Here is a 26,302-nt window from a genome sequence, read left to right as displayed (position 1 = left end):
ATCTCGCTTTACAGGCCGAGGGAGCTGGTGTTTGTTCGCAGACAATTTTTCCAGGTCATGTGGCCAGCATGACTAAGCCGCTTCTGGCAAACCAGAGCAGTGCACGGAATCGCCGTTTACCTTCCCGCCAGAGCGGTACCTATTTATCTACTTGCACTTTCTTGGAGTGCTTTTGAACTGCTAGATTGGCAGGAGCTGGGACCAAGCAACGAGAGCTCACCCCGTCGCGGGGATTCGAACCGCCGACCTTCTGATCGGCAGGCCCAAGAGGCTCTGTGGTTTAGACCACAGCACCACCCTTAGTTAGGCCTGTATTTCTGAAATTGATAATTGCAGTTTTGTGAGAGATGCTGCAGTTTGTAGGGGTAAAAACTCACTCCAAATTAGCTAATTATGTTTCATAGAACTGAGGTATTCTGGAGTAGGAGACAACTTTTATAAGATAAAACCCCATTGGAAATAAGATATTCTGGCCACCCTCCTAACAGGCACACTACTGTCACCACATAATTGTTTCAGAGTTGAACCCTGGGGAAAAAACCCACTGTTAAACTCAGTTTACAGGCAATCTTGGCTCAAATTAAACCCTAGTAGGAAAAGGAGAGAAAAACTGCAGGAGGTTGCTGTTTCAAACAATTGATAGTCTGTAATTTTTGTATGTTTCAAGGGTGAGCTTCAAGTTTGGGGAGATGCTACTTGCAAGATTTTTGCTCCCTGCTTTGCTAAGTCACTTTTGTTAGGAAGGATGCTTGCTGTGTATATAAAACACAGTAAATAAAAGTCAGAATCAAGAATTTTAAAAATCAATAAAAAGAGATGAGAAAAACAAACAATAAAACTGACGTTTTAAAAGCAATTAAATTAATAATAACATTATCACCAAATCAGGGCATCACTGTTACAATTACGTTAATATGTGTTGTATTTATATTAGTATTAATCACTGTGAAGAAGAAACAGCCATTTTTTCCTCTCCTGTGCATTCTTTTTTCCTTTTCTCTTTTTTTGCAGCTAGTGACAGTTGTAATACATTCAGAAGAGACAAATATGGAGCTATGAGAATATGAAATCATTAGGTGACTAGGACCTTAATAAAATTTGACCTTGGCTTGTTGGCAGTTCATGCAATTCAAAATGAGCTTTTTCCTCATAGGAAAGTTAGAAAACGTCCCTCTAGGGCTGGACAAATCCTAAGAATATCACACTGACATCTAGAGATCTTAAATATTTAGCCCTGTGTTTGAGGGCTTTGTGGGATAATGACAGCACCTTGAATGGTGCACAGAAGGTTACAGGAAGTCAGTAAAAATATAGCTGTGCTTATATAATGCTGTTGTCAGGCAGACAGCTGCATTTTGTGCCAAGCCTGGGCTCTGAGCAGTCCCGAAGGGCAGATCATGCAGACCACATTGCAAGCGTCTATCACCAAGGTTGTAATTATGTGAACGATTTTCGCAAGATCCATATCTGCAAACTAGCCAAAGCCTTCCCAGAGAAGATACCGCGTGTGAAAAGCTCTGTCGCCCATCTCCGTTATTTCAGTCTAAGGGGCAGCCATGGATTCAGCCGGACACCAGTCCTAAAAGGAGGCTGACCGTATGACTTGTCTGCAATTCATCTCAGACCCCTTATCTATCTACCGTATTTTTTGCTCTATAAGACGCATTAGACCACTAGATGCACCTAGTTTTTGGAGGAGGAAAACAAGAAAAAAAATATCCTGAATCTCAGAAGCCAGAACAGCAAGAGGGATCGCTGCGCAGTGAAAGCGGCAATCCCTCTTGCTGTTCTGGCTTCTGGGATAGCTGCGCAGCCTGCATTCGCTCCATAAGATGCACACACATTTCCCCTTACTTTTTAGGAGGGAAAAAGTGAGTCTTATAGAGCAAAAAATACGGTAGTTTGTCTTTCAATTAGCAGATTGCTTCCCTTGATTAGAAGCGCAACTCAAAATAATTTCCCAGTGCTATCCTGCCTTACCCCACAAAAACTAAACAAGATCTGCAGGGCAAATGGGCACGGTGATTGGAAATGCAAAATGATAGGTGCAAACTTCATTCCTATTGGGTCAGTCCTCAAGAACAGAGCTAATGCAAACTGCTCCTAGGCCTTCACACTTCAGTCAGTTAGAGGTAAATGGGAAGGGGAGATTTCCCAGCAGCAAATGGCCAGTTTCTGCTGTTGTTATTATAATTATATATTAAATTTCTATACCACCCTTCATCCGAAGATCACAGAGCAGTTTATAATATAAAAACCCAGAAAAACATACCATAATAACAAACGAAAACAGTAATCCCTCCACACACAGTATTGTTGTGCTATCAGCTTCAGTCTTTGAAAGAAGACAGAGTTAAGGAGTTGAATGGAGGAGACAGAAATGGAAGTCCAAAGCAAGCAGCAATAATCACCACTGCAATAATAATAATAATAATAATAATAATAATAATAATAATAATAATAAATTATTTATTCCCCGCCCATCTGGCTGGGTTTCCCCAGCCACTCTGGGCGGCTTCCAACAGAACACTAAAATACAATAACCTATTAAACATTAAAAGCTTCCCTAAACAGGGCTGCCTTCAGATGTCTTCTAAAAGTTTGGTAGTTACTTTTCTCTTTGACATCTGGTAGGAGGGCGTTCCACAGGGCAGGTGCCACTACTGAGAAGGCCCTGTAACTTGGCTTCTCGCAGTGAGGGAACCGCCAGAAGGCCCTCGGCGCTGGACCTCAGTGTCCAGCCAGAAGGATGGAGGTGGAGACGCTCCTTCAGAAATACTGGACCGAGGCCGTTTAGGGCTTTAAAGGTCAGCACCAACACTTTGAATTGTGCTCAGAAACGTACTGGAAGCCGGTGTAGGTCTTTCAAGATTTTCAAGGTGTTATATGGTCTCGGTGGCCGCTCCCAGTCACCAGTCTAGCTAGAAGACTGGAGGCACAGCAACCGTCCCAACCACTCCAGAAGCAGATGTTGCCAGTCCAGATATGCTGCTGTGCAAGCAAAGATATTAAAGCAAGGGTAGCCAACATGGTGCCTTCTAGATGATGAACTACAAATCCTATCATCCCTGAGCATTGACCATGCTGACTGGCACTGATGGGAATTGCAGTCTAACAACACCCGAAGGGCAATGCATTGGTTGTCCTTGGTCTAAGTCAGGGTTTCCCAAACTTGGTCTCCAGCTGTTTTAGGACTACAATTCCCATCATCCCTGACCACTGTTCCTGCTAGCTAGGGATGGTGGGAATTGTAGTCCAAAAAACAGCTGGAGACCAAGTTTGGGAAACTCTGGTCTGAGTGAAAGCTGTTGCCTTAAAGTGGGAATGTTGCGTTGCTTTTGAACCCCTCCGTCAACAGTATTAACAACGGTTAGAACTGCAGCCTTTAATTGAATACGTGGGAAACTCTTGCTTTGATTAATGTTAAATTATTTTAAGTTACAGGTAGGTAGCTGTGCTGGTCTGCCGTAGTCGAAACAAAATAAAAAAGTTCCTTCCAGTAGCACCTTAGAGACCAACTAAGTTTGTTATTGGTATGAGCTTTCGTGTGCATGCACACTTCTTCAGATACAGTGGTACTTCGGGTTACATACGCTTCAGGTTACATACGCTTCAGGTTACAGACTCCGCTAACCCAGAAATATTACCTCGGGTTAAGAACTTTGCTTCAGGATGAGAACAGAAACCATGCTCCGGCAGCGGCAGGAGGCCCCATTAGCTAAAATGGTCTTCAGGTTAAGAACAGTTTCAGGTTAAGAACGGACCTCCGGAACAAATTAAGTACTTAACCCAAGGTACCACTGTACCATATTTAAATTATTTTAAATATGTGTACTTATAAAAGTTGCAGAGGGCAAGAAGTCCCAGAATATGCTTTTCTCTTCCTCTCTCACGTAGGAAGAAATGCATAAACATGTCTTACCTAATTTCCTTCAAGATCGGTGTATTACGCGTATACAATTGTATTCGTTTTTAAGTGATGAATTTATTCAGCCATTTAGGTGATTAAAGGACTAAAAATTATTTTATCAGACGACAGCTGTAGCAACCATGCTAATACGCTTGGATTTTTAATCTTTATTTTTATTTCTCTAACGGTGCCTCCCGGAGTACTTTGTTCTGCAAGCCATAACGCATTTTGGAACTAGCTGCTCTGTACCTCAACTTCTGGCTGAGTTGCTCTGGAGAGAAGGAAAGCAAATATAGCCCTGATATTTTGTTTTCTGTTTACTGATGCTTGTGTTTTTATAGCACGCTGCATGTGTGTGTTTCTATTTTCTTCGGCATGCCTCCCTCAAACAGGCACATGACATAACCAGAGGTTTCGCTTTTTTATCATGACTGGATTAAACAGGGAGAGGATGGAACATGAGCTTCTCCCAGAAGATCAAGTTCGCCAAGTGTGAGTGGGAACAGACCCAGCTGCAACAGCGATAAAACAGGATCCAGACTCCCATTGTTCCAGCTCAGATCTGAATGGTTTTTGCAGCATAAAAATGTTCCCCTGCGTGACGAGAAACAGTCAACTATCTCCTGAGCCTGATGGTCCGGACGGAGAAGAAATCAGCAACTACAGCTGCAGACTCCATTCTCCTCCAGAGAAAGACTGCAACGTTCCGAGCAATTCCAAAGGAGACCGCACCTCGGACACGTCTAGTTCTTCTTACCGTTCAGCGCCGGGTTCAGAGGAAGTGGAGAGTTTCAAGGACTGTGTCGAATTCTTTGAAGAAGCTGGAGATTGTCTCGAGGAGTGCACTTGCTGCGACTCAGAACATGAGCAAGGAAGCGTAACAGCAACGTCGGTCCTTCCTGCAGCTCAGGCAAGCCCTGCTGATAGGATTTCCAAGGTTACAGCCAGCCAACTCCACGGGACTTTGAATAGTTCCAGCGACGTCTTACGAGAGGGCCTGTGCGGCACAAAGGGGAATACTTACGCTGCTACATCTGGAGGATCCCGAGCTCGTTTTCCTTTACGCAGGAGCGAGACATATGGGGAGTCTTTGCCAGTCCAAGAGGCGAGAGCACCGAGCCTGCAGGCAGACCCCAAGGGTACTATAAAAGATCAAACCTGCAGAGACAAACTCTGTTCCAGTGGGAAGGAAAAGCAACAGGTTCAGATGTCAATCAAAGCTAAGAATAGCTCAGACCCAGTGTGCAGTGGTAGAATGGGGCTAGTCACACGGAGGCTGCAGCCAGGAGACAGCGGATCGAAGTATTTGGATCATCCTGCACAATTCAGTTCCGACAGATCCAAGGAAATGTTACCCAGTGCACGCAAGCCGAAGAAAAGCAGCCTTGGCAGCCGAGTGCATGATCCTGTAAGTAGCAAACCAGCATGCCCCAAATATTTTGTTGAAAACCCATGTGTTTTGAGTGACTCTGATGAGGCTGATAACGAAGTAGAGAAGCTTACTGCTCTGTCCTTCCAGAGTCTCTCATGCCCACAAGGCAGCTACCTAGATATGTATAGTTCCAGTAACAGGACATCCTCCAGCCTGTCCAATTCCTTGCCGGAAGATAGTAATGGAATGAACAGGTGGCCATTATGCAGTGATCAGAGGAAAACAGTGGTGGTTGGCCACGCGAAAGGAAACCGGCTATTCCCAACAGCCAGCAAAGCCCCAGATGCAGGACTGCTCGGTGGCGTCTTGGGGAAGGAGCACGCTGAGTGCATCGATGTCGCCCTAGAGAATGCTGATGGCAAAAAGAGCCTCTCTAAAAAGAGAATGGTGCCCAAGCGTCAGATCCAGCTAAGACGGAAGGAGAAGAAGGAGGCAGGTTTTTGTGCTGCTGGGGACTGTGCTGCCCTCCAGCCATTCACACAACCACGAAAAGAGTCGTGTGTGAAAGTGAGAAACATCAGCGATGAGTTTAGGCTGAATTATAAGCAATTTCTGAAGGCCGCCTCTTTGAACAATGCTTACAGCAAAACGAGGATGGCTTCTAGCCTGGTGAAAAACGTTTTGGCTAAAAAAATGCAGTATGAACACAGGATTAAAATGGAACAAGCGTCTGTCCGAGGGAGCTCAACCTCTTCTGTCCCTTCGTCCATCAGCACTGACCTCCCAGGGGACAGTTTAGAAGGCAAGTCCAGTTCTCTGTCTAAGTCGGACTGCAGTTTTTCAACGGAAGAGGTGCAGAGCCATTCCACCAGTGAGAGGTCAGAGCCCATCACAGTGAATAAAGACGGCGTGGACGCCTTGAGGCCAACGAAAGGAGTTGTGCTCAACGAGCAACTAAGGGAGAATGTCTGCAAACTGAAAGATACATTTAATGAGCTGAATGAGAGACTGAAGTATCAAGAAGTCGCGCAGCTGAAAAGACTCCCCATTTTGGCAGATGGGTGTGTGAATGTAATAGAATCAAGCAACACCAGGAAGCAGGCCGCTGGGGTAAGGAAAGAATACAGGAGAGCCCGAGCTGTGTTTGAGTCCATGGAGGCTGATACGGAAAGCTTGGCTGCAGTTCCGAAATTTGCAAAGCCACAAAAGCCATGGCCAAATCTGAAGCAGCGAGCCATTCGTCAGGGCAGGCACACGCAGTCAAAGGAAGAAAAATTCCCCCTGAAACCGAAAAGCCTTGTGGTACCCAAAGATACTCCCAGTAACATCTTCACATCCAAAACCAAAGAAATGAAACTCATCCCTCAGATCAAGAATGAGCATAATGTTCCAAATGCTTCTAGGCACAAATCTTTGGACAGAGTTTCCAATGAGCGGAGGCTGCCTACATTTCAGAGCATGAAACTTTCATCTGTGGCTTTTCCAGCTTCTGTCAAATCACACAGTGGTGAAAAATCAAATCCCCCAAAAACACCTCACACAGGGGAGACAATTCAAACGGAAAGCAAAGAGAAGGCCAGAATACATCAACCCAGAGGTGTAAGAAAATTAGGGAAGGACACATATAATCTTGGCTTTAAATCTTCAGACAGCTCCAGTGTAGATCAGGCATCCTATTCTGAAAGCAAAAGTGAGAACAGCTTAATTGTGCTACCAAAGGAGCCCCCAGCTGTTTCACCTCTGTTCATACGCTGCACATCAATATGTCGGAAAGATGATATGCAAACAGCAAACAATGCACAGGAGAATAAGCAAGACCAAATTGGGGACATTGATGTGTCAACGCTTTCTCTACATGATCAGAGCACAAGGAGCAAGGAGTCCACTGATAATTCTAATCCCACAGTACAGACACACGAAAATGTACCTGTATGTCATCCAGAAAGCAAATGTTCTTCAGTGGGTGAACCTGCAGTGCACATTACTACAATTCAGTCCAAGAAACTTGTTGAAAATAAAGAATTTCCGACGCAAGTTGAAAACAAACAAGTGCCTTATGAGCGGAGTGAATTAAATGTCAGGCCTTCGTCTACAACTGCCAAGAAAGAATCTCAGCTTAATATTAAAGTCAACAGTTCTCTCTCCAAACAGTCACACAAAACTGAAACGGACTATTTTCCAGCTTCTAGTTGCTCCAGACTGGATGAAAGGACCATGAAAGATTCAGTGCCACAGTCTAAACATAGTTTGTTGAGAGAAACCCAAGATGCTGCTTCATCTGAGTCTCTTAGGATCCCATCTTCTACCTATGTACGGGAAATCACAAGGAGAGATAATGGCTGTGGAACCACAAGCTATATTAATGACCCTTGCAAAACCCAAGAAGCCGAGTTGCCCTATCAGAAACATTTATCCAGCGAGTTCTTCTCAGTGGCTTCCAATAACCTTCTGAAAGACGAAAATATGTTTCCAGAATCTGGATCATCTCATGGAAGCTGTAGGTACCCACAAGCCATCAGGCCTCCAGTGACAAGCACCCAAAATATTCACACACAGACTCAAGAAAATAGCAATTTTGCAGATGGTAGATATGACTCTACAGTACAGGAAGACACCAGACCCTTGGACAAGCACAACAGAATACAGTCTGATTGTGTGATTTCAAACAGTCCACTAGCACCAACAGAGTACACTGAAGGAATCAAGGTGATATCAAACTCCTCTTTTACTCCATCAACCTCTTATGGAAAGCTCCATGACCCAGGGTGTGACTACTCCAACAAACATCAGGCAACAAATGAACAGTATTTTTCAGCTACCCAGGCTGACAACACAAATTACTTAACGATTCCTGTGAAAACCCATCAATCTGAAGCAACTGTTAAACACCCAGTGCCTTTGAACACTGACAACAACTCTTTCACCTCCAATGTCTCCTTCCAGCCGAGTGGAGAAGCATCGGGAAATAAAATAAGCCACGAACTTTTCCCACCAAAACAAATGGAGAGGAAGGCACCCTCCGACAACGTGCTATACAGTCACCCAAGCCATGGGCAACTCCCCCTAAGACTTGAAGAGTCTCCTAGCTTCACAAGAAGAAATGAAGGAATTTCTCCATCTGGTAAGAGTGCCCCAAGTCCAACAAGGCACTTTCATCCTGCTCCTCCTGCGGCTGCAGCTCCTCCTCCTCCTCCTTCTCTACAGGGACACAGAAAAATGTTGGTTGATCCAGAGAGTGGGAAATGCTACTATGTGGAACCGCCGAGGCAGCCTCAGTTAAAGATGCTTTATGACCCAGAAACAGGGCAGTACATTGAGGTCCTGATACCCCCAGTCCCACTATCGTCACACAGCGGGCTTTACCAGTCTCCTTTCTCACCAGTGGTCATGAATCCAGGAGGTTATGGACCACCTTACATGTCGTACTCTGGGTTTCCTGGGTTCCCCCCTCCCCCTCCAGCGATGCCCCCTGCCAACCTGGATCTTCAAGACCAACAACCCGCTCAAGAAAATGCAAACCTCAACGAAAATTACAGCCATTTTTCGAAGAGCGACGTTCCTCCAGCTACCCAAACCGCCGATGGCAACTACATGGAGAGTTTGTACTATATCCCCACTGGAATGAATTCAAGTCCTAATCCCAATCAAACTTTATTTTCCCCACCTTCAAGTTCTGGTCCTTCTGGAACTGAAAAGGGGCACTTCCTTAGGATGTGACGTGCAGAGTGACAAGGGCAACTGGGAAAACTGTTTTTGTATTTCAGATAATTCTGTTCTTTTCTTTTTTTTAAAAAAAGGTCAAACCCAACCTCCTTTCCTGGAATCTGTGAAAAAGGAATGAAAGGGAGAGGGAAAGCTTGGTTTCCTTTAGTTCAGTTTATTCTGCTGTTTGGGCTCTGAAAGACCCAAAAGAGATAATGGGGCTCCAAAAGTTTACAGTGCACCTCACTGGCTTAGTAAATTTGATTTTAATGTAAACGTCCCTGGCAGTAAAGGGCCATATTCTGGTGCTAATTGAAGCCAATGGGAGTTAGGTGTTGACTTCAACGGGACCAGGATTCAGCCTGTGAGGTTGTCCTCCTTTGCAACTATCAAGTTTGTTCCTTAAGGCGTGCTATAAGGTATATGATTGTAATGCTAAGTCTATTTCTATGAGGAGTCCAGTTAGCCACATCTCTTGACTCTTCTGTAGAAATTAAATGTTCATCCAAACTTTTTGAGATTTGATACTTTTGTATATTTATGCACGAATCAACAACATGTTCAGGCTTCCTTAAATTTTCATGGTACCTCTCTTCACTTTTGCCATCAGAGCCCAGTCGACACTAGCATGTTTCTATCAGCGTAAATGTTTTGAAGATGAGGGGGTGGAGATATGTGTAGGCAGCTGGGAACGGCAGACATGGCTTCTCCTCAGAGCTTCACATTTTGCTAGAGCTGTGCGCTGAAGAGGCTGGTAAGTGTCAAAACAAAACAAAACATATTTGCTAGCCGTCAAGTGGGCCAGAGGGAAAAGGAAGACAGCATTTTTAAATATTTGTCTCGAAGAGGGCATTTCAGCAGGTGCCGATTGTCATGCAAGCTACACCTTCTGAAATTCCCTCTTCTGCACAACTATTAAAAATGGCCTCTTTGGGGCCACATCCATTTAAAGCACCATTGTACCTCTTTAGCTTCTCCCAAAGAATCCTGGGTTTGTTATGGGTGCAGGCAAATGTCTCTTTGCAAGGGGTCTCCTAGCAACTCCAGGTACCCTTAAACAACAGTTTCTGTAGTTCTTTGGTGGAAGCAAATTGCATCACCATGCAATATATGAGAGTGTTTAATGGAACAGAAGAAGGGAGCAGGAGCACACAGTGTGTTTCACAGTCAACCATGGTTGACAGACTAAAATATATGTTTTGTGCACAAGGACAAACCTGCGTACACCCTCTCAAAGGGTCTGGTGAGTGCCTGGATGGGAGATGTATGGAGAATTTATATGTGCATCTTGAGTTACTCCATGGAAGAAAGGTGAAATAAAAGTGTAATCTATTCTTTAAAAGTAAAAAAGTTCAGCACATTTAATTCCTAAACCTAATTTATCAAATAGTGGTTTAGTGAGTGTGAGTAAGTCAGTGAATAAGTGTGCAAGCCAGAGCAAAAATCACTGCTGCTTTGCTCCTTCCCTGGTCCTGTTGCTACGGCACTACCTAGAGGTAAGCTATGGTTTAGCTTAGCATTATGGGCAAACCTGAGCTTGTTATTTGTCTCTTCCAGAAAAACCATGAATGGTAAGCCAAGGAGAAAACCTTGGTTACAGTTTGTGGTTTTCTAGGAACGAGGCAAACCGTGAGCTCTGGTTTGTGCGTAACCCTAAGCCAAACCGTGGCTTAGCTTCAGGGAGCACAGCAGCAAGGGGACTGAGGGAGGTGAGAAGCGGTCCTGATTTTCACTTTATTCACACTAAAGCCATAGTTTGGCTTAGCATTAAATCCGAACTGGACCCTTGTCAAGAAGACTCCGCTGAGGAGCAACCTGTTGATGTCTGTTTGGTATTAGTCTGCTAATTTGCACAACTGAAAAGTATTTCACAAGTTAACAACAATTGTTCCAGAGACTTCAGAAAAGAGTTTGGGATTAGTAATGCTTTCATTGTCAAGTTACATCCGGGAAAGTGATGGCTTTGAAACGGAGTTAGACAAAGGCTAGCAGTGGCTACTAGTGGCTACCATCTGGTGGCCACTGTGAGATCAAGTAGTTGGATGGGATGGAGCATTGGCCGGGCTTGTCTTACGTTTTCGTAAAGGGTCCCTAGGGTGAGCTGCATGATTGTGAAGCTGCAAGCCTACAGGCTACTGTTTTCGTTCTCTCTGCAGACTACTGTAGCACAAGAAACAAAGGGGAGGAGAGGGCTGAGGGGAGCTCTCAGTAGCTATAATTTCTGGAGCTCTCGGGACAGAGCTACAGCCACAGATAAAGGGTAGAAGTAAAATCAAGCCTGGTGCTGCTGTCCGTTCTTGCTGTTATCTGCTGCCCAGATCAGGGAACCTAGCTGCAAAGGTTAGGGTAAGGTCCAATTAGGATCAGGATTTCCCTTGCTTTCCTCACTATGTGGTAGATCCAGCGGGCCTGTTTGTAAAATTACCGTATTTTTCACTCCATAAGACACACTTTTTTCCTCCTAAAAAGTAAGGGGAAATGTCTGTGCGTCTTATGGGGCAAATGTGTGGTCCCTGGAGCCGAATTACCCAGGGGCAAAAAGCAGATCGTGCCTTTTTTTTTTAAGAAAGAGGGAAGGAGGTGTTGAAACAAAGCCACTGAGCAGCTGATCGGCAAGCAATCGGAGGGAGATAAGGGAGGCTAGCGATAAAGGAGGCTGCCTGGGAGGGGGGAGGTAAAAGCACATGGATCCTCAGGATTTTTGCATTGGGTCACCCCAAATTCACCATCAGATCACATAGCATGTCCATGGCTACAGCCGGCACCGAAAAACCCACGCATCCACTGTTTCGTGGGGCCGCAATGGTGCAAAAACGTGGTTACAAAGCACGGATCCACATGGCTGCTCAGGATTTTTGCATTGGGTCAACCCAAATTCACCATCAGATCATGTAGCATGTCTGTGGCCACAGCATGAACCACAAAAATCAAACATCCACTGTTCAGAATATTTTTTTTTCTTGTTTTCCTCCTCTAAAAACTAGGTGTCTTATGGTCAGGTGCATCTTATGGAGCGAAAAATACTGTAACCTCTCTCCCCTCTTTGCTGCTTAGGGGTTTCCAAGTCCCAACGTTGACAGCATCCTTGTGCTTTTAAGAGACTTTCACGAGGTCTGGCTTCTCTAATTCTAACACAGCAGCAATTGCAGAAACTCCACAATGAGCAGGGTTTTTCCTGCTCTGCGCCTCTTTTATGCAGAGCTCCCTCACCTATGCAGTTGTCACCTTGTGTTCCACTCCTGCTCCTTTTGCTTTTACCTGCATTATGAAATTCATTTCTTTGTGTCTTTGGGGTAGGGGTGGGGCAGACATTTGATGCAGTTCACATTTCAAGGCAAATCGACCCAGATCACGCTTTCCAAAACAATATGCAAACGGAAACACAGCCGTCCTTCGAAATTCGCAGCAGTGCAGTTCAGTTCTCCAGCTAAGTAATGTGTAAAGGTAAAGGTAAAGGGGACCCCTGACCATTAGGTCCAGTCGTGACCGACTCTGGGGTTGCGGCGCTCATCTCACTTTACTGGCCGAGAGAGCCGGCGTACAGCTTCCGGGTCATGTGGCCAGCATGACTAAGCCGCTTCTGGCAAACCAGAGCAGCGCATGGAAACGCCGTTTACCTTCCTGCCGGAGCGGTACCTATTTATCTACTTGCACTTTGACATGCTTTCAAACTGCTAGGTTGGCAGGAGCAGGGACTGAGCAACGGGAGCTCACCCCGTTGCGGGGATTCGAACCGCCGACCTTCTGATCGGCAAGTCCTAGGCTCTGTGGTTTAACCCACAGCACCACCCATGTCCCCCAAGTAATGTGTACAGCAGTGCATATACTGTGGTAACATGTGCGTAAATATGCACATATTTGTCAAAATTAAAAATTGCATTGCATTCAGGAAAATATAAATATGGGGGGGGAGCATGCTTTGCAAAAATGCATGTTAACACTAATATGCTGATGAATTTTCATAGTTCCAAAGAATTGTAGGGCTGGAAGGGACCGGGAGCATCACCACGATGACTTCTTAGATAACGAAAACCCAAAACCAATGCAGAAATTTGGGGGACTGAGCTTAAGAATGGGGAAATGAGAAACTGAGCGAAACCCAAACTTACAGATGCAGCTACCCCAAGTTAAGGGGCATTTGAGCAGAGCCAGGCAGAAAGTGGCAACCCGGCTTGTTCATCCGCATGTATTCCCTCACGCGAAGACACCCTGCCGATGGCTCAGCTTCTTTCTAGCCTGGCTTTATGGTTCTCAAAACTGCAGGGTGGGCAGGAATGTAACAGCTGAAGCTCTTCCCAGCATCAACGGTGTCCGCGGTGAGGGGGAAACGGCAGCTGTTATGTTTCTGCCAGTCATGAAGACACGAGAGACCTGCCAAAAGAAAAAAAACGAGAATCTCTTACCCTTGTTGAACTTTGTTGCTTTTTTGCATTGCCTGTTCTTTGTTCCTCTATGTGACTCCATTATCGCTCATTCCTCCTTTAAGTCCTTGCATAGGAACCAACTCCTAGGGGCTGAGGTACCTTCTCCCCCCCCCCACCAATAAAACATCTGAGGGGGGTCCCCAAAGGTGATGGTGTCGTAAACAAAAATTGCCCTTTTCCCTTACGGGGTATCCAAGAGCCCATATAGAGTCCTTACGTAGGTTCCCTATTGGTAGGAGAAAATAACAGAGGCCAACCAGAGAATATCGAGAAGCGAAGCAGCTAGTAAGCTTGATCTTTATTGATCTGTTGCAACAGGGTGCTCCCCTCACACGCAGGAAAGGAGGAGGAACCCAGAACAATGGCGCACAAGGCCTTATAAAGACTTTTGAAATTGCCACCCTGTAACCTAAGGCCACCCCCCAGATACATCATACCTACATCACAGAAAAGGTGGTCGAAAACAGAAATTTGAATGTTGTTTTTCCTGTTTGCCAGGTTATCTGATTGCCTTTTCTGATAGTCTGTCACCCATTATCTGATTGCCTTTCCTGATAGTCTCTCACCCGTTAAAATGCTGATTACTCAATTCCTGAGAGGATGGGAAGGCTCCCTGACTTCCCCTTCCCCCTTTGAAGGGAAAACATTTGGTCAGTTTGGGAATCAAAATGGTTTCAGGTCAGTCTTCCTGTGCTGATCTATGTACGTGCTTGGTCGGTACGCTTATGAACATTACCATATATCTAAGACCTCAAAATTCCTATCACAATGGGCACTGCCATTCAAATGACGTATGTGCACTGTGTAATGTGATCGATTATGCAAAGCGGGGCTTACCGGGGGGGGGCAGACCCCATATTTTATTCAAGTTGGCACCATTGGGTCCTTATTTTTCCTCCTATTGCCTACTCAGTCCTGTTTGCTCTTTCAGCATCTCTGGCCTCCAGTACAGGAAAGGATAACCTGTGGCCCAGCCCTCCATATATTGTTGGACTACAACTCCAATCATTCCTTTCCCTTGGCCATATTGACTGAGGTTGAGGAGAATTGGAGTCCATCTGCTTCTGGTGTCATGGCAAGGAAAATGCGGCCAGTTGTCTGGTTTCCCAAACGCAACAGCGGGGAAAGCTGCTCCTGACAGAACTTCCCCTTCTATAAACTATTTCGTTTTTTTTCCACAACACCCCTGTGAGGCGGGCTGTTAATTTTCACACCATTATAGGTGTTGTGGGGAGACTAAGGTCGGGTGAGAGAGCTGGCTTTGGCCCCATATTTACTGTATTGGCCCCAATATAAGCCGCACCCGAATATAAGCCTCACCTTTGAAATTCAAGGCGGAAAAAGAAAAAAAGACAATACCCGAATATAAACCACTCCCTTAAAATTCCACAGGCACTCACACCCGTTCCGTTTTACCATATGTCTGTTTCAGCAGCAATATCGTAAAAGCCAATTTTTGTAAGGTCGAGAATTTAAGCTGCACTTTAACTATTCCTAGTCAGAATTTGGGGGAATAATATGAGGCTTATATTCCGGCCAATACAGTATTTAAGACATTTTAACACCACCCTTCAGTTTTAGCAAAAGTCCTAGGGTGCTTTGCTCAGTTATAAAAACAGTATCAAGGTGTTTGTGGGTGTGAGGGATGTGCTTAAATATATAGAATGTAGCAGAACAGAAAAATATGATCAGTGGTTTGGAAAACAAATCAGCAAAACCGTCATAACCGATCAGATTTAAAGCCAGTTTCAGATGGCATGCTGGGGGAATTTGACCCAAAATTCAAATTCACTTCAAAAATCCAGTGCACTTCTTACTTGGAACAGAAGGGCTGGGCAGGGGGCAGTGTTTTTTTGTGTGTAAGTAAGTAATCCTAGTTGGACTTAATGAACAAGCCTGCCTTAAAAACTGGATGGGGTGTGTTAAGTCTATATTTCTTTACTGGCTTCCCTAGAGCATGGACTGGGTTCCCACTGCTGCACAGCTTGCATGTGAAGTTTTCTCTGAGGTTTATTCAGGGAGTAAGACTTCTTAGGCACATCCATGACCATTTAAAATACATGAATCCAGGTCATACTATTGCCAGGTGAAGCCTAATTCTCTGAGCAGACTGGCCAATGTTCAGTTTGGGGGCTTTACCTCCAGGTAAATGCAGAAAAGGTAGAGGAAATTCAGCTCTGCAGTGAGGGGAAGCCTTCGTTACAAAGCAAATCCTATGAATGGCTGCTCAGAAAAGCACACTTATTTTAATGGGACCTACTCTTAGGTAAGGGACACGGGTGGCACTGTGGGTTAAACCACAGAGCCTAGGACTTGCCGATCAGAAGGTCGGCGGTTCGAATCCCCGCGACGGGGTGAGCTCCCGTTGCTCGGTCCCTGCTCCTGCCAACCTAGCAGTTTGAAAGCACGTCAAAGTGCAAGTAGATAAATAGGTACCACTCCGGCGGGAAGGTAAACGGCGTTTCCGTGCGCTGCTCTGGTTTGCCAGAAGCAGCTTAGTCATGCTAGCCACATGACCCGGAAGCTGTATGCCGGCTCCCTCGGCCAATAAAGCGAGATGAGCGCCGCAACCCCAGAGTTGGTCACGACTGGACCTAATGCTCAGGGGTCCCTTTACCTTACGTAACTATGCACAGGATGGCATCTTTAATAGTTCAGTGTGGATTTGGAAGTGTAGACATTTAGCTGTTTTTTTAAAAGAATTGTAAAATGAAAAGACTTCGCAAACTAAAAGAGGGGGGAAACATTTTGTTTCGGAACTACAGGTATATGTTGCTTCCGTGTGTGAGAAGCTATGGAGTTTCTTCAAACTTCATCATCCATCAAAGGGGCAAAAAGAACAGCTACCACCCATATTATGTTCTGAGAATGGTGAAACCTCCCCAGAAATCCTGTTGATTTTGATTTCAGGCAAGTTGACATTAGGAGGCGGCAAGAGTCACAGAGAGGTAAATTAGAGCTGCAGAGAAGGTGAATTAAAGCGAGGAGAGTAAAAAGAGGAGACAGAAAGGCAATACCAGCAGGTACAAAGGAAGCAGAAGGTGAGAAAAAGAAAGGATAGAAATGTTTGAGAAGGTAAAGAGAATGTGGAAGAAGGCATGAGGAAAAGGGCAATAGGCTGGTGATAGAAAGGATAGCAAAAGAAAATGAGACGAGAGCAAGTACTGTAACAACGAAAAAAAGGACTGAGAATTTTGCAACGAAGCAAAGAGAAGGCAGGAGGCCAGAAATCAAAGAGAGGATGCAATTATTAAACAGGTTTAAAAGTTTGACCAACAAAATAAATGAAATATGAGTTCACTTGTACTGGGGGGGGGGAAATAGCACACTAATATTTTAGTGTGTGACAGGTGGTAAGGTGCTAGCACGATTATGCAGAAATTAAATGGGACCCAAATTAATGAGTCGAGGTCAAAGGTGGGTTTTTTTCAATCGTCTTTCCTTAGCCCCTCCGCCTCCATTCGTTCTCTTCCCCGGCAGTCACCTCAAAATTCAACAGCACTAGATTAACACCAGAGGTGGCATTAGAAGCTGAATGTCAATTAATAACAATTACTTGTCCTTAATAACAAGTAAAAAATAGATAATAATTAAAAACAGCCCTCTGAGATGTAAGAGTGCAACTACTGCATATATCAGGCTTGCTAGGCCTTGCAGAATTAAGTGAATGGAAAAACTAAGTGTTTTGCAACCCCAAAAGGAGCCAGAGAAGGGAGGGAACCCCCCCCCCCCAAAAAATAACCAGGCTTGATCTTAAGCAAAGTTAGGTGGCTTGGAGCCAAAGAAGGTACCATTCACACCATTAGCAACTGGTGTGAATGGCTCTTCAACAGGAAACAGTAGGTGTCAGAGAAAGACACCCCCCCCCATAGGAAGGAGGCAGCCTTAACCCTTTGTCCCCTATTATAGTCCTGATCCATTTGCTTATTGGCACTGGACTAAAAGCTCTCGTGTACCCTAATGGATGGTCTGTTTTTCATGCAACTCAAGTAGTGAGGGTGGCTCAGAGGTGCCGCTGAGAGCTATCTTCTGTATCTCGCTGCCAATACACAATCTGCTTGTGGCTGTTGATTCAGGATTCATGGATACTAAACCTGCATGGGGAATGGGCAGCAAGCTCCCTGTTAAATTGTGGGTGAACATATCAGACGACACAGCAATTCTTCAAACTGCTCTTGTTTATTCACAGGCCGGAATAGAACTGAATTGAAGGGTTCAGCCAGCCTGCTTATATAGAGCTCCCCTACAATGCAACTGTAACCACTTTCTGTAACTATCCAATCACTGAACGTCACTTTCAATCCCTTATTTGCATATGTGGACCTGAGTGAAAACTATCTACAGTATCCCCCTGCTGGCCCAGGGTGAGTACTTCACTACATAACACTCCCACCACCTGCCCCTCTGCCAGAGGCAAACTTTGGTAATATGGCGCCCAGAGCACATGCAACATTTGGTGCACCCCCTAAATATTTATTATTTTCACAATAATTCCTTTTGGTACAGTTGCTTTTCATGGATATTCTCGGTAGGTACCATATAAATATAGGTATTATTATTATTATTATTATTATTATTATTATTCACCCCCTTGGCTCATCACCCTGTGCAGGAGAATCGCCCGCACCCCCCAAAATCTGGTGTTGCCCCAGCCATCTACACAAATTCCTTGGAAAGTCTGTAAAGGACCCCAAGTGCATACAACTTTATGCATGGAATGCTCAGTGCACAACACAGTGAGGAAACTTGCCTTCATGTATTGACAGTTGTGTGTGCAAAACCCCTTTGTTTGTATGCTTGCATGCTGCAGGGAGCAACCTTCCGCAGAGAGTAGGTCAGAGATGTATCTATGTATACTGGAAAGACTGAGAGGGGCTAATGTTATTCTCCAGGAGGCATGGGGAAAACCTGCCAAGGCCTGCATATCAGTTGGCAGAAGAGCAAGCCAGGCTAGGTTTTGTTTCCTTGTTTTTATTTTTCCAGACCAGCTGGCAGCCCCGAGGTAGGAGGCACAGTCCGTTCAACTCGCTTTAGAACAAGCAGCAGAATCTCTGGGAACTTCGTGTTCTGCGTAGTTATGCACACCCCTTTAAGCTTTGGCATGGAACCTGTTAAGTCAGTGGGGTGCTTTAGGGCTCAGGAGGCATTCACAAAGTCCTTTGCATTGTGCTGTCAGCATGCACCCGAAAACAGCATGAAGGTGCGTGGCGGCGGAAGCGGCTTCGCACTGCAGGCTGTGTGTTGGATGGTTGCTTAATGATGATAAATACTTGCAACCTGCTCTTCAGTCCCCACTGAATTCCAGAGCAGCTTATGGTTATTAGAAAACAAAACTGCAGCGGAGGGTGTAAAGGTAAAGGTAAAGGGACCCCTGACCATTAGGTCCAGTCGTGGCCAACTCTGGGGTTGCGGCGCTCATCTCGCTTTATTGGCCGAGGGAGCCGGCGTACAGCTTCCAGGTCATGTGGCCGGCATGACTAAGTCGCTTCTGGCGAATCAGAGCAGCGCACGGAAACGCCGTTTACCTTCCCGCCGGAGCGGTACCTACTTATCTACTTGCACTTTGACATGCTTTCGAACTGCTAGGTTGGCAGGAGCAGGGACCGAGCAACGGGAGCTCACCCCGTCGCGGGGATTCGAACTGCCGACCTTCTGATCGGCAAGTCCTAGGCTCTGTGGTTTAACCCACAACGCCACCTGCGTCCCTAGATTGAGGCATACTAATCCTGTTCTTCTGCTAAAAGTAAGCAGAGCTGTATAAAGCATGATCATAAAACTAGGTAGAATAACCAGTAAAAATGTCAATAACAATCCTTTATCCAAGATAGCTGGATGAATTTTTCTCAATTCTTTCATGGACTAAGACAGTAATAGAAAATATATGCAGGAACAAACCAAGAGCTAAGATTAAGTTAGGCAGAGGGAGCCCATAACTTGGGAGTGGGAGGTGTCACGAGAGCAATTCCAGGGATAATCCGACAAATAGGTCTGGCTGCTGTTATGGTCCGAGAAAAGAAAGCAGTGCAACACATTTTCCAGGTCCCAACAGCTAAGTGACTGTCTCTCTTGCTGTGTCCTGGAAGTTGAGCTTTGCCAAGATGCTAATATACATGGATTCCTATTGAGTATAAGAGGGAGTAAGGAAACCTAGCCCTGATCTTCTAGTTTAACCTTTCTATAATAATTCTTACATACCCGCCAACATTTCTCCAATAAAAATAGCAACATCCTATTCCATCATCATCATCATTTTACTATATATACCCTCCCATTTCACTAGGTTGCCCCAGCCACTCTGGGCTGTTTCCAACATATATAAAAACATTAAAAAAGAAACATTTAAAAACTTCCCTATACAGGGCTGTCTTCAGATGGCTTGGGGGTCAGGTAACTCCATACACCACCAACATTTCTCCGATGAAAACAGGGACATCCTAAGGCAAAGCAGGACATTCTGGGATCAAATCAGAAACCAAGGCAGCTTCTGTAAATCCAGGACTGTCCCTGGAAAATAGGGACACTTGGAGGGTCTCAAATCAAATATCTTTAATACAGCCAGTGACCAGGAAGCAATTTATAAAAATATGACATTAAAAGTAGTATTGTGCTACAAATAACAGTAGAAATATGGCCAATTCACAGAATTGGTGCTTATATTTATGACCAGGTTTCGACTTTTAAAGTTTTAAAAATTCAATTCAGGTGTCGCTACTGTTTATTATCGTTCCTTCGATGTTTACAATTTGAACTCCGTTGTTGATATCATCGCTCGTCTTATTCTTGTTGCAATGTAACAGTACTTTGCCACGGACCTGTTAATTTCGGGCTCTTTGTCAGCTAAGAGGTGTCTGATATAGGTGTCGTCTGTACTACGAGGTATTTTCCTCAGAATCGGTTCGATCAGCTCTTTTCTTGAGTCTCGATATAATGGGCAGTATAAGATGACATGCCCAATGGTTTCGATTTCATTGCTGTTACAGGGACATAATCTTTGTTCGATCGGTATTTTATTGTATCTTCCCTCTAGAAGAGCTGAAGGGAGAGCGTTAAAGCGGGCCCTGGAAAATGCCCATCGGTGTTTAGCGTTGTCTAGAACTTTGAGATAGTTTGCTAGATGGGGCCTTTGGGGGTTGTATAGAAGTTTATAAGTTATCGGAAGTTGATTGAAGTCATTTTGGGCTTCAATGTCCCTGAGTCTTTCTTTGATTATGTTCTTGGCCCTTCCCGTTTCTAAACTTAATAAATACTCTGGGGAGAGACCAACTTGGAGGGTCTGTTATTAGCTGTGTATTCTCAGTACAGTTGAGATATTGAAACTGAAATACTTTATTGTCACTTGTACAGCTTGTATACAGTGAGATTACACGAGCACCCCCCACTCAGCTCTCTTAGTCTTAATTCCCCTTGTTTACTGACGCACACCCACCAAACCCAAACGTCAGTTGCCCTGTTGTTATCTTTTCATTCAGCAGCCTAACAGCCCACGGAGAGAAGCTGTTCTTTACCCTGTTGGTGCAACTAATCATGCTTCTATATCTTCTGAGGGCAGGAGATCAAGAAAGTGCCGGCCAGAGTGTGAATCATCCCTGAGGAATTTTCCTCACTCTCCTGAGGCAACGTTCTTCCGCTATTTCATCCAGCGGATTCACGGGACAGCCCATAATACATTGTGCTGTATTCACCACCCTCTGTAGGCACTTCCTATCAGTTGATGTCAAGTCAACGTACCACACCGTGATGCAGTATGAAAGGACACTTTCTATTGTGGACCGGTAGAAGGAGATCATCAAATGTTGATTGACACCGTTCTTTTGCAATAATCTGAGGAGATGGAGTCTGTGTTGGGCTTTCTTAACCCAACCCGAGTTGTATTGTTTTTCCAAGTAAGGTCTTCACTGAGATAAACTCCTAGGAATTTAAAGGAAGAGACTCTCTCTACATAGCCCTCCCCGATGTACAGCGGGGCTGGTTCTCCTCTCTTCCTCTGAAAGTCCAACATCATCTCCTTTGTCTTGCTGATATTAAGGTGCAAGTTGTTCCCTAGGCACCATGTAGATATTTTTTGGACCTCCCCTCTATACATTGATTTGTCTCCACCTGTTATTAAACCCATTATATTGGTGTCATCTGTAAACTTAATAATATGTTTTGAATGTAATTTTTACTTTACTATGGGCTGTCTTCAGCCCCCAACCACTAGTTTAGCTAAACACTGAATGGAACATGCTAAGTTTCTCAAATGTTACAGGCTGCATCTCTTTCTTTTCAATGCCTTTTAGCATCACTGTTTACATTTGTTCTGTATCGCTCTCTCTGTGTACACAAATACATATGCATGTATAAGTCTGACAACTAAGAACATACTTCATGCATCTGATGGACTCTAGTCCACAAAAGCTAATACATTGCTGTAAGAAATCTATTAAGCTGCAGTCCTAACCCTACTTACTTGCGAGTAAGCCCCACCTAATTCAATGGGACCTACTTTTCTAAGTAGATATGGTTAGGATTGTGTCGTTAGTCTTTAATGTGCCGCAAGAGTCTTATTTCTACTTTCTCAAGTGTTAATTGAACCTATTTATTCATATTTTGTTTGCGGTGCAGAAACCATTTTTTAAAAAATTGTTACAGATATTTTTGGTAGGTTTTGAATGGGGTCATGTACTTTGGGAAGTGGAGCTGGGATACCGACGGTGAAGAACAGGAAAGTGAATAAAGCATATCATTTTGTAGTACTGTATTTAAATGATAGGCCCTCATAGTTTTTTGGGATAGCATCTAATGGAATTCGTTCTTCCTCTTAAGTGTTTTACTGCATGGCTGAACAGTAGCAGGTTGTTTTACAATGCTGGGATATAATTAACAAGCTCAGTGTTTGTTTGGAGGATTGTCATATCTGTGATATGCAAAAAAATATATTGTAGTGGCATGCAATGTTTATAAGATTTCTTATGTTTCTACATCTTTTCTTCGTCCTTGATAAAGGTCATAAGACCCAAAGCAGGTATTTTATATAAAAACAGAAAAGTCTATTTTTAAGCTTGAATGGAGACTGTAGTCTGACAATAAAGACTTTATATTGTTTTAGGCTACCAACTCAGCTGTTTTCTATGGACAAAGCAAATCATGCTTGGAGCCTATGTGAACTTACGGTTGTGCCAAGCATTCACCACTTTCAATTATTAGGTCAAAATAAATAATTGTAGTTTTCTGTCTATAAGATGCCCCCATGTATAAGACGCCTCCTATTTTGGGGGACTCCGATTTAAGAAAAAGGGGAGAGATGGCCAAGAGTTGATGAATGTTGACCTTTTTTTTTGGAGTGGATTACCCACAATTTTTGAGCTTTTTTTGGGTGGGGGAGTGGATTGTCGAAAATCACTCACCTGCAGCTGTCAATCGACCGCGCTATGCCACAGAGCCAGCCAATCGCAAACAGCCTTTCACACAGCCACCAATCACCTGCACTATCGCTGCTGAAAATCTTGCGGCTGCAACCAGTCACCCAATCCCCCTCTGCACTACCCATGTATAAGACAAGGGCAAATTTTAAAGCTAATTTTAAAAGGAAAAAACCTAGTCTTATACACGGAAAAGTACGGTATTTTCTACCCAAATACACCACCAGTACAATCCTATACGTGTCTACTCAGAAGTCTAATGGAGTTCAATTGCACTTTCTCCTAAGTACCGTATTTTTCGCCCTATAGGACGCACTTTTTCCCCTCCAAAAATGAAGGGGAAAGGTGTGTGCGTCCTATGGGGCGAATGCAGGCTTTCGCTGAAGCCTGGAGAGCGAGCCCGGCGGGAGTTGCTGCCGGGCTCACAAGGCTTGCGGATAGCAGCCTATTCTGGGGGCTGGGGTGGGAAATAATTTTTTTTTATTCATTTCCCCCCCCAAAAAAGGAGGTGCGTCCTATGAGCCAGTGTGCCCTATAGGGCGAAAAATACGGTAAGTAAATATATAGGCGTTGTAGCCACTGTAACCTGAAAGACAAAAATGGAGGGTTGAGAAGGGTCAGTTGCAGGGGAGTGAGAAATGTCCCTATTTTCAGCTGAGGATGTTGAAGGGTGTGCTATCAATTAATGTGACCTGGTTGCTCTTTCACAGATATGAACGAGGGAAAGCTGTGTGTAGAACCCAGGCCATGTTTGTTATACACAGTGGAGCTGAGAGGAGCACCTCTTTAAGACCTAACCACTAATAAACCTAAAAATGACAGCAGCAGCAAACTTTGCACTTGTGCCAGAATTAACAAAACTGCACATATCTGGCACAAGGGTTGTGCTTGCTGATGGGTTGGGTTTACAACCTGCATTCCTATGCTGATGTCCATCCTAAGATCAGATGCTCCTGGCCTTGATAGATCAGATTCATGGAATAGGCAGCAGGAGGGAGGATCAAGCCACCCATTTACTATAAATACGTCTTTCAGTTCTGTGCTCGGGATTTTGCACAACTAAAAGCAGCCTCGCACCACACCTTGCCCAAAATGCAGTGAAATCAAGCAGGGCAGAGGAGGGGTTTAAGCTTTTTGCATCAGGCTGGTCTCCAGCTGAAAATCATGCTACCCACTTATTTGCTCCGAAAGATGCTAATACAGTGGTACCTCGGGTTAGATACTTAATTCGTTCCGGAGGTCCGTTCTTAACCTGAAACTGTTCTTAACCTGAAGCACCACGTTAGCTAATGGGGCCTCCTGCTACTGCTGTGCCGCCAGAGCACAATTTCTGTTCTCATCCTGAAGCAAAGTTCTAAACCTGAAGCACTATTTCTGGGTTAGCGGATTCTGTAACCTGAAGCGTATTGTAACCTGAAACGTATGTAACCCGAGGTACCACTGTAACAGCAAACTGTATGTGTGTGTGTAGCCAGGATTTTTGCTGGAGGGCGTGCAGACATTTTTTGGGGGGCAGAATCTCAGTTAGCTATGCATTTTATTGATTTTTATTTATTGGGGCTGCCCCCCGGCTACGCCCATGTGTGTGTGTTAATTTTCAGCAGGGAAAGTTGTGTGTTTGGATTAGGACCGCTCTGACGGATTTGGAAAAAGGGGTTTTAAAATGCATTTAAAGTAACATGTAGTTTGAGTATCTGGCTCATACACACCCTCTACAGTCCTGAGTCCCCTTACTGCATGTGAAACATAATATTTGTACTACTAAACTTGGCTGTGCATTTATTTACTCTCTCTCTCACTCTCACTCTCTCTCCTGTCATGCATGATTCATTCCCAGACTGAAATGAAGAAGGAAGATAGATCTCAGGGTGTGGGAGAGGCTGGGTATAAATAAATTCAATTAGCCTTGTTCAAATGTTACGTAGGGTTAAGGCATATGAGTAAGGGGACTTTGGAGCCGAAGGTTCTCTGTAGCTGCTATTGTGTTGGCTGCCGTCCCTCTGGAAAGAAGTACTGTATTTTTCGCTCTATAAGACGCACCAGACCACAAGACGCACCTAGTTTTTGGAGGAGGAAAACAAGAAAAAAAATATCCTGAATCTCAGAAGCCAGAACAGCAAGAGGAATCGCTGCGCAGTGAAAGCAGCAATCCCTCTTGCTGTTCTGGCTCCTGGGATAGCTGCGCAGCCTGCATTCGCTCCATAAGACACACACACATTTCCCCTTACTTTTTAGGAGGGAAAAAGTGAGTCTTATAGAGCAAAAAATACGGTATTCAATGAGCTTTCAGTCTGGCAAATTTGTTGGAATAAATGCAAGTTTATTTAAATACTTAAAGAATAAACTCATGAGAAGGAAACCAGACTAAAGTTTTTCAGAAGTGATATTTAAAACTATGTCATCATCCAGCCTCGTAGATGAACCCACAAAAGCTACTACCCTGGGAGGGGGGATGGTTGGAAGAGGAGGGATACAGAATTCTGTCCCTCCTGCAGTAAACCACTGCATTTCTGTAGCAGACACAAAGGAAGAATCGAGCTCTGCCGCACCTTCACCAGTAGGGTTGGACAAACCTGCCAAAACGTCCAGTTTTTCCAACTGTAAGTTCAGTTATCTACACCAGTTGGCAATTTATTTATTTTGTTAAAGGCCAGTGGTAGTTGTGTTTACTACGGCAGGCTGTGACTTGTTGTGAGAAACATGCTTCCCTCTGCCATGGTTTGTTGCTCCTACATATTGTACTGGCTGTTGGCTTCACTTACCCAGTCCCTGGGGGGTGTTGGTACACAAGCACATTCTCTGTACCTTGCCTTCTCTGTACCACAGGTTGTCCGAGTTTGTTTGTTTTTTTTTAAGAAATATTTATTAAGATTTTACAAAGACAAATATACAAAAACACATAATAATAAAAGAGAAAAAATAAAAAATAGAAAGATAGATAAAACATACAGAAACAACAAGAAAAATTAAAAACAATTATTTTTCATAACATAAAACTCATTTGCTTGTTTCTTTGACTTCCTCACACCTCCCCTTCTTGTATCCCCATTTAAATAATCAAATCAGCAAATCCTTACCCTCTTTCATTTATCTTATCTCTATAACTTAACATTTTATAACTCAGTATTTTCATACATTATCAATTCATTTTTGCATATTCTTATTAACTTTGTTGCCAATACCACTTATTTCCAATCCAACACCATTTTAGTTATTTTATTATTATTATTATTATTATTTACCTAATTATACCCTTCTTCCATATTCTTAAAGCATCACAGCTGGAAACCACTTACAGGTTGTCCGAGTTTGAGCCGGTGGCCCCATCAAATCTCTTGACTGCTAATGAACCCCAGCTGTGCCATCTCTTACATGTAGTGGCAAACGATTCCTCAGCATAGGATGGTTCGTCTGTCAATCGTATTGATCCCTCCCCTTGTAGCCCTTTGTAGAATGGAATGGTCATTCTCTAGCCAATCAGAAGGCATCTCCC

The 26,302-nt window shown here is 44.2% G+C and overlaps 2 protein-coding genes and 1 long non-coding RNA gene across 5 annotated transcripts in view; 2 read left to right on the top strand and 1 right to left on the bottom strand.

Annotated features, from left to right (window-relative positions):
* The window catches only part of CPB2 (carboxypeptidase B2), a 131,060-nt gene extending 115,327 nt beyond the window's left edge, over window positions 1-15,733 (top strand). The window contains exon 10 of the mRNA XM_083606653.1: window positions 15,675-15,733. Within this exon, the coding sequence (XP_083462779.1) occupies window positions 15,675-15,718 (44 nt within the window). The 3' untranslated portion in view covers window positions 15,719-15,733. The remainder of the gene's footprint in view (window positions 1-15,674) is intronic.
* PROB1 (proline rich basic protein 1) lies at window positions 3,912-9,494 on the top strand. The gene has a single exon (XM_083606387.1). The coding sequence runs from the start codon at window positions 4,497-4,499 to the stop codon at window positions 8,997-8,999; it is 4,503 nt and encodes a 1,500-aa protein (XP_083462513.1). The 5' UTR covers window positions 3,912-4,496; the 3' UTR covers window positions 9,000-9,494.
* On the bottom strand, window positions 10,883-26,258 carry LOC310759514. 3 transcript variants are annotated; one of them, XR_014546362.1, is made up of 3 exons: window positions 26,182-26,258; window positions 13,094-13,355; window positions 10,883-11,316 (listed from the first exon to the last, which is right to left on the bottom strand). It is a non-coding gene; the product is annotated as an uncharacterized lncRNA (long non-coding RNA). The 3 variants fall into 3 exon arrangements; XR_014546363.1 differs by lacking the exon at window positions 26,182-26,258 and adding an exon at window positions 25,572-25,649; XR_014546364.1 differs by lacking the exon at window positions 26,182-26,258 and adding an exon at window positions 25,620-25,649.
* Window positions 26,259-26,302: the final 44 nt, after the last annotated feature.

The sequence above is a fragment of the Podarcis filfolensis genome (genome assembly GCF_964270895.1).
Source record: "Podarcis filfolensis genome assembly, chromosome: 3".
Classification (NCBI taxonomy): domain Eukaryota; kingdom Metazoa; phylum Chordata; class Lepidosauria; order Squamata; family Lacertidae; genus Podarcis; species Podarcis filfolensis.
The sequence above is the reverse complement of the archived record's forward strand: the minus strand, read 5'-3'. Positions and strand labels throughout refer to the sequence as shown.